This window comes from Aristolochia californica, unplaced genomic scaffold (genome assembly GCF_029961685.1).
Source record: "Aristolochia californica isolate CCGP_79_NKW_82.1479 unplaced genomic scaffold, dmAriCali1.0.hap1 SCAF_10, whole genome shotgun sequence".
Classification (NCBI taxonomy): Eukaryota; Viridiplantae; Streptophyta; class Magnoliopsida; order Piperales; family Aristolochiaceae; genus Aristolochia; species Aristolochia californica.
Window position 1 is genome coordinate 34,491,004 of NW_027181771.1, and position 15,127 is coordinate 34,506,130.

General features: G+C 38.5%; 2 protein-coding genes across 2 annotated transcripts; one reads left to right on the plus strand and one right to left on the minus strand.

Annotated features, from left to right (window-relative positions):
* The first annotated feature begins 218 nt into the window (after window positions 1-218).
* LOC137942589 (polycomb group protein FIE1-like) lies at window positions 219-3,586 on the plus strand. The gene is made up of 13 exons (XM_068788293.1): window positions 219-423; window positions 579-644; window positions 740-862; window positions 1,221-1,301; window positions 1,418-1,510; window positions 1,594-1,669; window positions 2,117-2,196; window positions 2,275-2,346; window positions 2,491-2,550; window positions 2,658-2,754; window positions 2,879-2,942; window positions 3,113-3,172; window positions 3,316-3,586. The coding sequence occupies exons 1-13, from the start codon at window positions 247-249 to the stop codon at window positions 3,371-3,373; spliced, it is 1,107 nt and encodes a 368-aa protein (XP_068644394.1). The 5' UTR covers window positions 219-246; the 3' UTR covers window positions 3,374-3,586.
* Window positions 3,587-4,292: 706 nt separating this feature from the next.
* On the minus strand, window positions 4,293-12,691 carry LOC137942590 (uncharacterized). Its single transcript, XM_068788294.1, has 20 exons — window positions 12,486-12,691; window positions 12,276-12,364; window positions 11,826-11,935; window positions 11,644-11,698; window positions 11,081-11,169; window positions 10,378-10,444; window positions 10,226-10,288; window positions 9,633-9,803; window positions 9,386-9,479; window positions 9,219-9,298; window positions 8,990-9,062; window positions 8,828-8,871; window positions 8,597-8,664; window positions 8,406-8,491; window positions 8,130-8,287; window positions 6,777-8,046; window positions 6,349-6,635; window positions 5,731-5,937; window positions 5,481-5,637; window positions 4,293-4,781 (listed from the first exon to the last, which is right to left on the minus strand). Exons 1-20 carry the CDS (start codon window positions 12,595-12,597, stop codon window positions 4,495-4,497), a joined length of 3,567 nt encoding a protein of 1,188 aa, XP_068644395.1. The 5' UTR covers window positions 12,598-12,691; the 3' UTR covers window positions 4,293-4,494.
* Between the last annotated feature and the right edge of the window lie 2,436 nt (window positions 12,692-15,127).

A 15,127-nucleotide genomic window follows, 5' to 3' on the forward strand; every position in this document is an offset into this window, starting at 1 on the left:
AATTTAATTATTTTAAAATGAAATAAATTTGAATTATTTTCAATACAAGGAGATAATTGGTAAATTACATTTTTATTTAAAACATGCATGAGTAATATTTCAATGTTCAGGGGTGTATGTCTAATTAACCCAAAGAAAACAACAATAAAAAATAAAAATAAAAACAAATCTGCTAGGCGCTTTTCTTTGTTTTTAGTATTTACCCTGCTGATCTGCTGGCGGGAGCTCTCGCGGCGTCCTACAGTGATGGCGAAGACGGTGGTGGGTTGTGAACCGGCGGTAGGCTCACTGACGGCGTCGAAGAAGAGAGAGTACAAAGTGACCAACAGACTCCAAGAAGGGAAACGCCCTCTCTATGCTATCGCTTTTAATTTCATCGATGCCCGTTATTTCAACGTCTTTGCGACTGTCGGTGGGAATCGTGTTAGTACTCTTTCTCGCCCTTCTCTCTTTCCTCGTACCATGAAAATAGGCCAACTTTTGGTTTGATTAATGTGAAGCACTAGCTGCTGCTTTTTTTGTATTTTCCATCACCTTTTTTATTTTATGCGAGTAAAGTTTTGTGCTTTTTGTCTCAGGTCACCGTCTATCATTGCCTTGAAGGAGGCGTTATTGGTGTTTTACAAGCCTATGTCGATGAAGATGTGAGAAAAAATTTCTCTTTTGACACTATCGTTGCTTTTAAAGCTCTTCTGATTACCTGGAGTTGTTTTGGTTTTGCGTGCCCGGTGTAGCTCAGAAGGACGAGTCATTCTACACTATGAGCTGGGCGTGCAATGTCGATGGGACTCCATTCGTTGTTGCAGGAGGAATGAATGGGATCATCCGGGTCATTGATTCTGGCAGTGAAAAGATACATAAGGTTAGTTCTTTATTTTTGCTAATGCACTGATTTATTGTTGCTTTTAAGTGCATTCTCCTCTAGAAACAATCATTTCGATTTGTTCACGTCAATTTTTATGTTATGAAACGACATGGAAGAGGCGTAATGAATCGGGTTCGAAATGCCTTCTTTAAGAGGCTGTAGCCTCATCAATATTGCATTATTCTAGGGCTACTAGGACACCCATATGCTAGTTGAGAGCTGTTAGGTGGTGAATAAGATCAATACGTTTAAGTAGAGATTATTTGCATCTTGTCAGTATAGTTGCAACTATTGGAACTCCTGCCCTGTTCGGTAATCTTCTTGTAATTTTTATAATGATCGTCATTATCTGCAGAGTTTTGTTGGCCATGGGGAGTCAATAAATGAAATCAGGACTCAATCATTGAAGCCTTCTCTGGTAGTGTCTGCAAGTAAGGTAATGGAGCCTGCTTACAATTATGCGATGAAATTTGCCTTTCCACTACTGTTTGGCATTTTTGAAGTATGTATTTTTAGTTGGATTAGATTTTGCAGTAATGAGGTTTTAAACAGGATGAATCTGTTCGGCTGTGGAACGTGCATACAGGCATATGCATACTGATATTTGCTGGGGCCGGTGGCCATCGAAATGAAGTTCTGAGTGTGGTTAGTGTTCATAACCTAACAGTCTCTCTGTGGTCTTCCAAAAAGTTATACTGCTAACTGTTGAAAGAAACCTGGTTATACAGGATTTCCACCCTTCAGACATATACCGCATCGCTAGTTGTGGCATGGATAATACTGTTAAGATTTGGTCAATGAAAGGTAATGCACTTATAACGTGGATACACTTATTTTGCATTTGTTTTACCCATTAGTTGATTTTAGTCAGTGCAATATGTTTTACAACATCCTCATATTGTTTTTTCTTTTGTTTTTTTTGTCTGAGTGGCCACTTTCTGCAATTCTTCTCTCTTTCAGAGTCTTCTCATCATTTCCACATGTAATCCTAGCTCTCCATTGCAATTGAGAATTGTCTACTATACTCTGGGATACAGTAAATTTGCTGTCCATCCAGTCAGTGACCTGTTGACCACTATTCAACTGCAAACTAAGTGATCAATTTTTTCTGATATTTCAGCATTATTGGTGTCTGTCAAGAGCCTATATACATGCGAGTATACCTCTAGAGTACTTGACATGAGTTTTCTAAAGCACATTGCATTGTTGCCTGTAATGGTAATTGTTCTTATAGTATGTACTCTCTGGCAGAATTCTGGACTTATGTTGAGAAATCTTTCACATGGACTGACCTGCCTTCCAAATTTCCCACAAAATATGTGCAGTTTCCTGTGAGTATCAAGTATTTATTTTGGTCGAATAAAGCATATTCTTTTATAATATTGAACTTAGCTTCTTTTGGGCTTCAGGTTTTTATAGCTTCAGTCCATTCAAACTATGTTGACTGCAATAGATGGCTTGGTGATTTTGTCTTATCAAAGGTAAACCATGTGCATCTATGAATACCACTGAACGATTTCTGTCATAATGGAATATTTACCAAAAAAACCAGCAAATGCTAATTTACAACTTGGTCTAAAAGGATACCAATAAAGCAACACAATAATTAACCTTGTACTGCACAGAGTGTTGACAATGAAATTGTATTGTGGGAGCCCAAAACCAAAGAGCAAAGCCCGGGGGAGGTGAGTAACCCTGTTTTTAGTCATCCTCTCTTACAAATGAGAAACATTGCATTTCATCTACACTCAAACTTCTGGTAGTCATAATTATGTTTTTATTTTCTCTTTAGGGTGTAGTTGACATACTTCAGAAGTTCCCAGTGCCTGAATGCGATATTTGGTTCATCAAATTTTCTTGTGATTTTCACTATAATGCAGCAGCAATAGGTATTTTTTCTGACTACTGAAGGAAATCTGGCATCCCAAATTGGAAGTGATTGATTGGCAAATGGTGAGAATTTTAGTTAGGTGTCCTGGGGCGGTTTGAGTAGTTATTGTTTGATATTTTCAGGAAATAGAGAAGGCAAGATATTCGTGTGGGAACTTCAATCCAGTCCTCCTGTTCTGATGGCCAGGTCTGCCCATGTTCAGACCGCTTCCTTTTTTATTTATATCTCTTCCTTTAAAGGGAAACAAACTTCATCTTTTTAATGCATCGTAATAGCCTTCAATATAATTTTGATCACTTTTGCTCAATATTTTGTGGCTCAAAGTGCTTGTTCTTGCCTGCTTTCCTTAACTTCAGGCTATCCCATGTTCACTGCAAATCACCCATTAGACAAACAGCTATGTCTTTTGATGGAAGGTATTACTTTATGATCTAGTTCAGTCAGTTTACATTGAATAGAACATCCCACTTAAGGTCATATAATTGATTATAGAGAATAACCAGTATAAAATTTTCATGTGTGATGAACTTTAACCTAACAATGAATTGATTTGTTGCAGTACCATACTTAGCTGCTGTGAAGATGGCACGATTTGGCGATGGGATGCAGCCACCTAGCGTTTGTACCTGAGAAGTCTAGTTTGCCTGTTACTCCTAACAAGATCTCTCTTACTGGATGTGTATAGTTCTAATATAAGATCCTGAATAGTTATTTGCAATCCCAATACAAAATCTGTGTAAAAAAACTATCTAGTTTATGAAGGCTGACCACACAATCTGAAAAATGTCTCTTGTTTATTCATTTCCATCTGTTATACCGAAGAAACACAAACTTGGGACTGTCAATATTTGTGTCATTAAATCGCTGTCTTTTGCTTTCTTGTTGTCACATAGAGTTTGTTTCGGAACCCCTAGAAAAGAATGTCACATAGAGTTTGTTTGGAACCCCTAGAAAAGAGAAGAAAATGAGACTCTATCAATATTATTTTTAAAAATAGTTAACTATTGTTTAGAATAATAATAGTCAAATTCTTATTTTCTTTTTCCTTTTTCTTTTTTTTTTTCAGTTACATGGGTTTTAAACAGACATGGATTCAGTGTAAGCAAATCTTCTTTGTTCTAATATTCTCATGTTAGATACACAACATTATGAACAAATATCGAGCGTGCTTTGTGGACACGGTTCCTTTCCATTTTGTTATAAGATTGAGCGCTGCTATCTGTATACCTCTATCTGTTTCTGCTGTAGATAGGCCTGACTTTGTTGGTTATAATCGTGTATCAAGCGGGCATTCACCAATAAAACTATCAGATGTATTTGCCTCGCATTTTATCCCGTGAGCAATTTTTTCAGGAAGGCAGAGGAGAGCGTAAGGCCTTGTCTTAGGACGATTCAAGTTAAAGAATGATAAGCATGGAAAGCCTTTGTCCCTAGGAATTGCAAAAGCCAAAAGCAAAAAACACAGATAATGCAAAGAACAAGACACTCTGCATTCACAGATGCTTGCATACTTCTGGTTTGGTTACAACACCCCTCGTTGGAAAATCTAACAGCAAATCGCAGATGAAGATTAAATATAATCATTGGTTTATGATACAACATATATACCAGCAAAATTTTATTGATGCCAAATTTTACATAGCTCTATATATTTATATTTTATATACAAAATGAATGGCGAAATTTATGCTGGGAAACTCTTTAAAACCCCAGGCGTTTTAAGGGAGAAATGACAAAATTACATCTGAGTCCGCAAGGTTGTCAGCAGAATTTGCATGCTTTCAAGCTTCTGGTTGAGTTCCTTCAATTCAGAAAGTTGTAAAGAAGTCCGCGGACTAGTCAATTCTGTAATAAGTGCTAAACACCTTGCTTGTGAATCAGAAACCGCAGCTTCAAGTGAAGCAACTGTTGTCTCCAAGCCTTGTCTTGGGCTCTCACCAATAAAATTCATAATTGGAGCATATCCTAAACTGCTGGTACTGCTGAGTTTGTCAGGAGAGAAAATTTTGTCCATGCCATCAGTTCCTACAAAATGAAACAAGTCACTGATAAGCTGCTGTTGTTTGGATACAAGGCCGATATTTTCAACTTTTTTATAGTTTTTGAGAATTTGTCAATTTTCAGGATTTAAATGAACTGATTTTCCCTATTGAGCACAGAATCCTAGTGGAGGAGAAAAATTCTGACATTTTCATGATTATTAACTATAAACAGCAATATATATACACACACATATATATTTGTGAAGTTGGGTCCAAGGCTCATCCCAAAATAACTAGCCAACTTAAGAAGTCTCTTTCCCAACCAATAAAACTAAAAATCTTTATACTCACTAATCCATGTGGGACTATTCCTTAACAATATTTATATACTTCAACCTCCAACGATGAAGTTTATAAAAGACCATTGATAATGACCGACAAGTGGAGAGCTTGTTAGTCAATCCAGGCGGAATGCAGGTGCTTGTCACATGCATGGCTTGCTGTGTGTATATATATATATTTATTTACTTCTACTTCCAATGATGAAGATTAACTAAGACCATTGACAATGACTGATAAGTGGGGAGCTTGTTAGTCAATCCAGGCCAAATGCAGGTGCTTGCCACATGCATGGCTTGCTGCTATGAGAAGCGTGGCACATTTATGTCCTCTCTAACCAGAGTATCTATCATGTAACCAAATTTCAATGTGCAGAGCAATGAGTAAGATTTGAAGAGTCTACCAAGGTTACTAAGCTGATCTAAGGCTGCTCGGCCAATGGATCTGTCCAGCTTAAGGACCCGGAGAATTCCAGCAGCAATTCTGCCCATAGAGTCAACTTCAGATCTGCACAGAACAGCTAGGTGTTCCAGTTCCTCCTTGGTTGCTGCCGCCTCAATCTGCATGAGAAAAGAACCATCAAATAAATAAACTACATCAGGCCAGTTCGAAAAGATAAACAAAAATGACAATGTCAACAAGAAGTTTCTTACTGGTTGTTTAACTGAAAACTTCAATTTCTCTATGGTCCACTTAGCCATTTCGGAAGTCTCCCTGTCCTCTGCTAGAAACATCTGGGCTTCAAGATTTACCCCACCATAAGCACCAACAACTCCATTTGTCTTTCCAATAGAAGAAGCAGTTTGAAGGATTTCATTCGATGCATGAGGCTTCAAGGCCTGCAAGCCCTCCACACTCACCTGCAACTCTCCAGTTTCTATTAGCACATAGATAAGAGAGAGAATAGCAAATCAAAATAATTAACAATCATCCAATCCATGAAGAAAATTATTGTGGGGCATAAAGAAGCAGCCTCCGCTTCCCGCCTCATACTTGAATTTCGTATTCGGTAGAAAAGGCTACCCTCGCGAGCTTATTCATGAAGGGACATCGAGTTAATCTGTTCCTCGCCCCCATCCACTTAAGGTTTGCACACAGCATGGGTATGTCCCAGTAATGCTTAGTCCACACTAAATGCGGGAAGAGGCATGAACTCAGCATTTGAGGCCTTGAATGGTCCAAAAATGAGGCCACTTAAGCAACACTTTTGCGAAAGTGCTTAAGGCAATTTCTACAGTATTTTTAAGCAAGAAAGAATGTATAAAACTCACCGTGATATGTTCCACAGGATACTTTTGTATACTGTACAGCTTTCCTGCATTACTTGACACATTTTTGGGATTATTTTTTGCTTTCACTTGCAAGCTCTGGAATGTAGTATGCCAACACCTCTCTTCTCTACTAACATTAATTCCATTGTTGGAGCACCACCCTTCTTCTATCTCCTTAGCACCTTCCAGGGCAAACAGCCAATTTCTTAATTCTATTGATATGTCCACATCATCTGGCTTCCCTAGGTCCGAAAGCCCACCTCCATCCCTATCTTCCTGTTTTCCATCTGAAATCACAAAATGTATTATATTAAATAACACACGACGACGGCTAAACGAAATATAAATTGTTCAAGGAAAAAAAAACAAGAAACATGATCCACTTAAAGGTAAAAACTTAGAAATTACTGCAAATCTCTATTCCTGACCAGCTTCTTCGATAGGTAATGTCCTCAAAAGCTTTGACAATGGCCCATCGGATAAATTCTTCAACCCCTTTGATAGTCCCTCACCAGGCCCACCATCTTGCCCTAGTATGCCAAACCGATGTAGCAGGGCTTCTGTGTAGTTCATTCCACCACCCAGACGAACACCAGCCACCCTAGCTGTCACACTCAGACTATGACACTCCTTGTCTTGTGCATGATAAGGCATTACGTGAACAGTGCTTATATCTAGAAACGGAAATGTGCTCCCATCATCAATCCAAAAAACAGCTCTCATTTGGGGATAGCCATTAGACTTTTCAGTTAAGCTTTCATGTCCTGCAAGTAGATCTGCAGCATCCACACAATCTACCCACACACTTTCCCAATGCAGAGTAGATGAGATGACAATGGCCCCACCAAGAGTTCTGTGAGTAACTTTCACAAACAGATCATCACCACCAAACTGAACCAGGGGCATCCCTTGAAAATCCACAGGAGAGAACTCCAAAAATTTAAGACGGAGCTCATTAATAGCTAGACTCACTGCTGTATCACTGGGCACCTTCTCCATAAGGCTCCCTTTGTTTGGTTCTCTGCTTTTCTGCCTGCTACTACCTCCAACTTTTGCTATCTTTTCACTAACTCTACCAAAATAAGCATACAAGTCCAAAACAAAGAAAAGCTGCTCAACAGATGTATTAGATAGAAACTGTTGGCAAGCAACGCCTATGCGAACCAGACCACCAGGAGGTGGAACAGTTGTGAGTGGGCTCCCATCAGAAGTTGCCACCGCTGTCTCAAAGCAGGCATCATGTAGTTCAACACATCTCCATAATCCTGCAGACCAATTAGGGAAGCTTTTGGGGCCCACTGAACTGCTAGATGTTTCTAGGGAGAGACTAATATGAGAAGCTCTAGCTAACCATTTCTTCTGACTTGAGTCGACTGGCTGACCTTCCCAGAAGCTAAAGCAGGCAGGGTCCTTCTCCAAATTAAGTAGCTGGAATTTCATAGCTGGAGACTCAGAGATGAAGAGGTTCTCAACATGAAGTCTAGCTCCTGCAAAGGGGCTTTCAGAATGATCTTCATTAACATTTCCAATGTTGATGTTTAATTTTGTATGATCCATAGGAACTGTGAGATCAAACTCCTTGAGCATGAATACAAGGGACTTAATTGAAAAGTCTGGTAAAATAGCACCATGATTAACAACTACTCCATCTGCTAGGAAGGATGAAATTCTCAAGCAAGACTCTTCCTGAAGATTAATCTGAAAAACAAAAGGAATTGATAAGCAAGTAACAGACAGGAAAAACACTGCAGGAGCACAAGAAAGCTTCAATTGGCTTGTACCATAAGAGGCTGGCAATCAATGACAGTTTGTGAAGCCAAAGATGGAGGAGGTGGTGAAGGCTTGATTTGGAGAGTATGGAGGGAAATCAAAGGAACTCCACTGTTTAATTTCCAGCGTTTATCTTTCAGTGGATAGATTGGAGGGCAAAAATTTTTACCTGTTCCATATAAATGTAAAACTCATAATTTGTGAGAAAAAAATACTCCAGTTATGAAAATTCTAATTAATGAACAAGCTGTTCCCGACAAACAATTAGATAAGATCACTAGAGATACCAAAGTCAGGAATGTTTGGACGTTCTTCGAATACAGCCTGCATTGATGGTTGCACTAGAGTACAAGGAGGGCGAGAAAAGGTATCTCTGCAATCCAATGATCACTTTAGGAATAGCAAAATTCTATGAAACTAAAATAGTAAGAACTACCTGACAGGCGGTTATTTTGCAACTGAATAAGTTCACATTTACCTCAAGAACAACCCAGCAACTGAGAGACAAGTCAAATTCTTTGTATTTTCTCCATCTGATACACTTGCCTGGAAGAAAATACATCGAGAAAAGCTAATAACCAAAAGTATATATCGAAAAACAAGACAAAGTGTTAACAAGAAGACCAAGACAGATGAAAGAATCAACATAGTTCATGGATTGAAAAACAAGACTAAGTATGAACGACATGGTTCATGGATTGTCCATTACCCGGGAGAAAAAGAGTGACTGCATCAAAAGGTCCAGTTGAAACTCTGCAATAATTTGAAGTTAATGGCCATAAAAATCTCATTTCACAAATATATATTGGAAAGATAATTAACCTAGAAGGCAGAAATCCAGATTGATTAATTTCCAACACAGACTACTGACCAGAATCTTTGATGCATAGGAATATATGGTCAACAATGATGGACACAAGAGAACGTCCTGCTGCCTCAGTATACTGCTGTCAAGCAATGCATACAAACAGATCACATGCAGAGCAGTCACTCAAGGAAAATTTTATAGAGGAAAGGTTGAATTTTGGTAATAAAAAATGGTGGTATTTCAAAAAAATCCTAAACAAAAATAATGAAATCACAAAAGACAAATCATGCACCTGTTGAGCCTTTGGATCAACATCTCCCCTATTCAGGCATACATATAACCCAGTTAAAAAGCGGAGGAAAGCTCGCAAACCTGGAAACATTCAGAGATAGTACTCCATAATGCACATTTCATGCATGCGCTTATATTTTGACATTTTAAGAATAATATTTTTGTTACCTGGTTCACTCAATGCAGGACAAACAGCTTCGGTAATATGCAACTGAACCTCAAGCCCCAATGGATTGTTTAGTTCAGTTCTTTGCACAGTTATCTGAGAATGAATAAGAATCAAATCAGAATTAATTGTATGTTAGTAATGATGATAAAAGAAGGTAATTACTAAAAACAGAAAGCTCATCTCCAAAAAAAAAAAAAAAAACTGTTTGAAAGCTTCAGATTTACTTAAAAAAGCAAGTAATATTACATAAGCCTGTCCTGAAATTCCTTCAAGAAACCGTTCACCACCAAAAAACACTCGCTTAGCTCCGTCATCATCCCGCTTCTTCTCGCCATCCCCAGAGCAAGTCAAATGTGCATCAGTGAACATATCTGGATGAGGTAAGAGATCGACAGATAATGACTCCCATTCCAGTTTCTGAAGGCACAGAAAGCAGCCTAGTGTTATAAAGATGCTATAAAGCATGACCAGAGAAAGTAGACAAATACTTCAGTTAGGGGGAAAAAAGAGTGATAGTGCATAAATTTTAGCATATTAAGACGGGTAAAAAATATATTTTGTTGTTCCAAAGTAGCATGACCAGTAGAGAAATTAATAAGGATCATCTCATGGCAAAATCATTTCCATAATAACATGTTGTATTTAGTGCTTCAGACACAACTGAAGACCAAGAAAAAAATTTCCTCTTCCTGTTAGCCATTTTTGGGAAAATACTACACTAGAGACAACATTTTTAAGTAAACAGACATTCATAAATCCAACCGCCACAGTTGTTGAAGTATATGAACCAACATAGGGATTAAGGTTTCAAATGGAAAAGCAAAGATTTATATGATTACCTTGAAAATATAGATGTTCTTCTTGTCGCTTGAGAACTCCCTTGCTTCTTTAAGATTGACAACCTTTTCAAATAAAACAATTCACATAAATATGAATTTGCAAACAGCTTCTTACCAACTTGTACATTATATTGAAGATCATCATCTTATACCTCCCAGTTCTCATTAGTTGAATAAAGTAAGAGGTTGCGTATTGTAATGGAAGCTAGAGGTGATGCCCTGCTCAGAAAGGAAAAGTAAGAATCTGGGTGACATGTAAACTCAAGAATTTCAAGGGCAACTTCCATAAGAAACAAGCTCACAGTCATCGTAGATGTCAAACAATTTTTTATTTTTTTTTAAATGATGCTGAGTCAAACAAAATTTTTAAATGCAAACAATGTGTCACAGTATAGGAATCCTATTATCCAGGACTTTGAGTCAGATAAGCACTTGGCAGTATATTGTATCACTATATGCAGTTCTGGAACAAGCATTCAAGAGGCAGCTAGACGAAAAGTTTTGAAGTATATACAAATTATGGCAACCACATTTCGCATGGACAATTCTTAAGCGTGAGTTATGAACCAGTAAGTGGTAGGTCAAGTTACTTATATAATGATGTAGAATAATTTCATCACCAGACATACAGGATGCCATAGTTTCTTTTTTTTTTCCTATAGTAGACAGAGAGACAGAGAGAGAAAAAAAAAAAAAAGAGAGATTTAACATTTGCACAGATCCATTTCAGTTTTTGTAGAATAATGACATAAAGCTCACACATTGAATAACTAAACTACAAGCAGCATTTTGAGACACTTCACATGGTCCACAACTAGCAAGCAGACAAAATAACCATCTGAGGAACCGCGTTACCATGTTGCACCTCCTTGCAGTTGAGCACCTCCATGAGTTTCAAGCATAAGATTGACAGTACCAACTTCTAAAGTCATTCCATCTGCAATCTGGCATCTCATCCAACACACTTCAATCACTCGGAAAGACCCAAAAAATATTCGAAAATACTTGTTAAATAAAAGAAAGCAGCTTCAATCAAAAGTAAAATTCCTGTCATAAGGCTTTTCGGTTTATTCTACTTACAATTTGGAAAAGCATGATGTCATATAATTATGAACAGTCAAACCAGTAAAATATCATGATTTCATCCTACAGAATGCCTCAAAGAGTCTAATGTAAATACTAGAAGTGTGATACACTTCTTGGATATTCTAGCAAATTTAGAAAACTCAATATATCAGTGCAACAAAACAATGCCTTCTCTATATGGTCATTGTTCCATCTGTATGTTAAAATTGAAAAGAGGTAATACTGAGGAGGGGAAAAAAGAAGAAAATTATTTTTTTCATCTGTCTTTTGATTGAGAAACATAAAAATATAGTAAAAAATGTGCCACAACACAATTTGATGTTAGATCATACCTTATCTGCAAAGCCATAACCACTGCCTTTCCCAGAGCTTGTAGATGATTGGTTACTAAACATTGAGCCAAAAAAAAAAGATAAATCAGGTGTTAATACCTAAAGGAAACAACAGATCCAATTATAGATCATGAAGAACCAGCCCTTGACTCATTTCTTTAGTCATAGAAATTTCGTGATACCTATCAGAGTTCCAGCTTGCATCCTTATTGGATTTCTCTTCCAAAACCACATCCAGTCTGTCGATTTGAACAACAACTGGTTCCACTTGTACATTCGAAACATAAGGGAGCTGAGTCACAGAGAAATAAAGAATACGTAAGGCATTAATAGAGATGAGTTCGTCGAACTCTTATTGCTCATTGGGATGAAAAATGCTTTGTCTTCCTAAAACAACTACAAGAGACACGGAACCGATCAAGCTCACATGCATCAAGAAAAGAGCTAAAATGACAGTGCAGCAGGGTGGCACAACAATTGAGACTATAATTGCGGTTTTCCTAAATTGTTCCAATTCAGTTCCAGATATTTATATATCCGTTAAAGAAATATCCCATAAATGTACCATAAAACTGAAGAACAGACAACAATGTAATTTACCAAAGAGGAAGCAGCATGACTTATTAGATTACCTTTATCTCCAATTTCCCAACCTTAGCCGTAGCAACGTTGAGTGCAGGAGGCAATCCCAAGCTTGCATGCAACGCATCTCCATTTATGTCTAAAACAATCAAGAAAACGCAATCAGCATGCATTTTTTTTTCTAATTGTGTTCACTTCCCTAAGAAATTCAGTAACAGAAAATAAAAATCGAAAAATTCTCCTATTTTATATTGACCTACCGAGGTTGGAGAGCTGGACAGTCCTTCCCTGAAGTCTGAACTGATCTCTAGAGAAGGATCTGAGCCAGTACTTCAGCGTGTACTCCAACGCTCTCGCAAGTATTGATTCCATCCTCGTACAGTCTCAGGAGAGAGCCTAATAAATCTCGCATTAAGCTCCACCAAGCTCCTGAGAAGAAATCCGAGAAAAACCTAAGGAACGGAGAGGGAGCTGAAATGGAAAAAAGGCGCCTTTTGCATTCTCTGTTTCTTGGCTCACTCGCATCGTCGGCTCAGTCCTCCTGGAATCCGCCGAGCTTCATGAGCTTCCCAGACCTGACCCGGCTTAGCAAATAAATAAAAATTGGACCCGATCTCAAGGTCAGTGAATTAGTCAGGTCTAATTAAACTCAGGCGAAGTGACAAAAGTAAACCAACCAGGTACAATCAGTGGTTGAACTGAGATGGGATGTCTCCTTTTAAAAAAACTATGTCATTTCATTAAATATAATTACAAATTATTTGCTTAAGGTTGGACCGGACCAACTGACCGCGTCGTAAATTTTAAACAAATATCTCATAGCCGGAAAGAGGTCTGGTTCGGTAATTTCGGTTCTGACGGCATCCTGAATAAGACGGACGCAAATTATCGTATTCGGGTTAAACGGATTCAGATCTGGACAGGTGCAAAACACTCCATCTGGCTGGTATTAGAGTCGGTGGTCGGAAAAGACGAAAAAGCGAAACAAAACGCATGTGGGTGCAATACATTTACGTTTCTTTAGCACATTTTTGGCTGGCGCAGCCGGCAAACGGAAACCCAATCACACAGGACACAGCCATCACCTCTTTGAATTAATTAATTATTCAATCACCATATACAAGTGTTCATATATGTTATACACAAAATTTCTATTTTTTTTATCTAATTCCTCTAAATATAATATTCAATTAATTAGATTTTATTAGTCTAAGCTATGTTCTCAGTTGACAGAAAAATCATAATTTAAAATTTTTATTCCTTTTCTCATAATTTTTCTAAAATGACTTAATTGACCTTATATATATATAATCGAATAACTTCGATTCTATTTAATAAAAGGTAAACAGGTAATTAGGTAAATTTGCCCGAACGGAGAACTGGATAAAAATTTCGGTTCCATTTTGATTTCAAGCTCATCATATCCCAAATATCGACCTTTCCGTAAGTTCCAGAAGTTTAAGTCCGGCCGATTCTGCTAAAAATCACCGACGCGAACGAGAAGGAACCGGAGACATATTAACAGGGAGAAAAAGGAACTCGAGAGAGAGAGAAACGCCAAGACTCATTGACTACCTATCCCATTGATACAGTGGATAGATGTCCCAGAAACAAAGCACTGTGATTCATGCATGAAGCTTCCAATTACTCTTTGCAAATTACGTTGTAATTTAACGGAAAGGATCCAAAAGGGTACAGAATTAATTAAGTTTCCTTATTGGTTTCAGTTGTTTAGTATGCAGCTTCCCTCTTTTCGACGGCTGTAGAGATTCTGTAATACTTCTAGGTCAGACCTGTTCTCATTTCTGCAAGTCCCTCGAATAAAATGAAGATACAGGTTGATTCAGTAAAGTGCTTCGACATTTTCCAAGTTGACTTCTCTCCTTTCATGGTCTGAAAATGGGGAACTGCCTGTGTCTCACCATGAATTCCCACCCCTCCCGTCAGTTCCCAGTTCAATCGACCCAGTAAGTACCGGAGACGTTTGGTTCTTTCCTCGCAGTCCGCTCCGCAGTACTCCACCAATTTTCTGAAACAGATTCTCGAGAAATAGAGACAGTATTGGGTGTATTTCCTTACCCAACATCGAAGGATAATCTGTCCAATGAAGAACTCGATCAGATAATCAAATCGCTGGATCTCGACGGGGAAGGCGCTATCAGCTTCCAGGAGCTGGAATCGGCCACTAAGCAAGCAAACCCCGCGCGTCACGTCGAAGAAATGAAGATGTTTTTTCGGTGTTTGATGTCGATGACGATGGTGTCATCATGGCTGAAGAACTCCACCAGGTCCTCGTTCGGGGTCCTCGTTCGGGGGGGGGAGGGGAAATTGGTCTTGCCAGATGCCAGAAAATGACCACGAGTGTTGTCAAAGGGGAAAATTTCGTACAACCGATGGTCGCTCCAGGTGAGCTGATCAGATCGTCTTGTCGTGACGGACTGAAAAGCCTATATTCGCAGCTCTCCAATGAAATTCAGTAAGTCTTCATCTTCTTCTTCGTTTTCTTGTTTCTTGTCAAAAACAATTTGAAGGTTTGTGTCATTGCAGGGTGATTGTGTGTGACTTTGCTTCCTGTTTCTTGTATGATTCCGAAATGTCTGCGTTCGACTCAACTGTCGAGGATCGGATCTGCTCGACCGTGTTCCGTCCCCACGAGTAGATTCGACTCGGGTTTCCTGAGAGCCCAACTCCCAGTCTGAACACCATGGCTCTGTCCGTAATTCTGTATTTGTCTCAGAACGTAGCGTATCAACTGGTACACCTTATATCGGCCGATACAGGTTAATATTGCCGATACATTTTGATTATGAGGTTCTTATAACTTTGCCGATACTTGCTCACCTGCCCTTTCCCGTTAGGTTTTTGTTGGTGAACGAAAGAGTATCTCGCGGAACCCTTTACG

What these genes read in the sequence shown, in the direction of transcription:
- LOC137942589 (XM_068788293.1), top strand. Translation starts at nt 247, where the DNA reads ATGGCGAAGACGGTGGTGGGTTGTGAACCGGCGGTAGGCTCACTGACG. An exon ending in AAGCCTATGTCGATGAAGAT is followed by an intron (nt 645 to 739) that starts GTGAGAAAAAAT and finishes GGTGTAGCTCAG; the next exon opens with AAGGACGAGTCATTCTACAC. An exon ending in CCTCCTGTTCTGATGGCCAG is followed by an intron (nt 2,943 to 3,112) that starts GTCTGCCCATGT and finishes CCTTAACTTCAG; the next exon opens with GCTATCCCATGTTCACTGCA.
- LOC137942590 (XM_068788294.1), bottom strand. Translation starts at nt 12,597, where the DNA reads ATGGAATCAATACTTGCGAGAGCGTTGGAGTACACGCTGAAGTACTGG. An exon ending in GCAAGCTGGAACTCTGATAG is followed by an intron (nt 11,699 to 11,825) that starts GTATCACGAAAT and finishes CTCAATGTTTAG; the next exon opens with TAACCAATCATCTACAAGCT. An exon ending in AGTTTTCAGTTAAACAACCA is followed by an intron (nt 5,638 to 5,730) that starts GTAAGAAACTTC and finishes TTTCTCATGCAG; the next exon opens with ATTGAGGCGGCAGCAACCAA.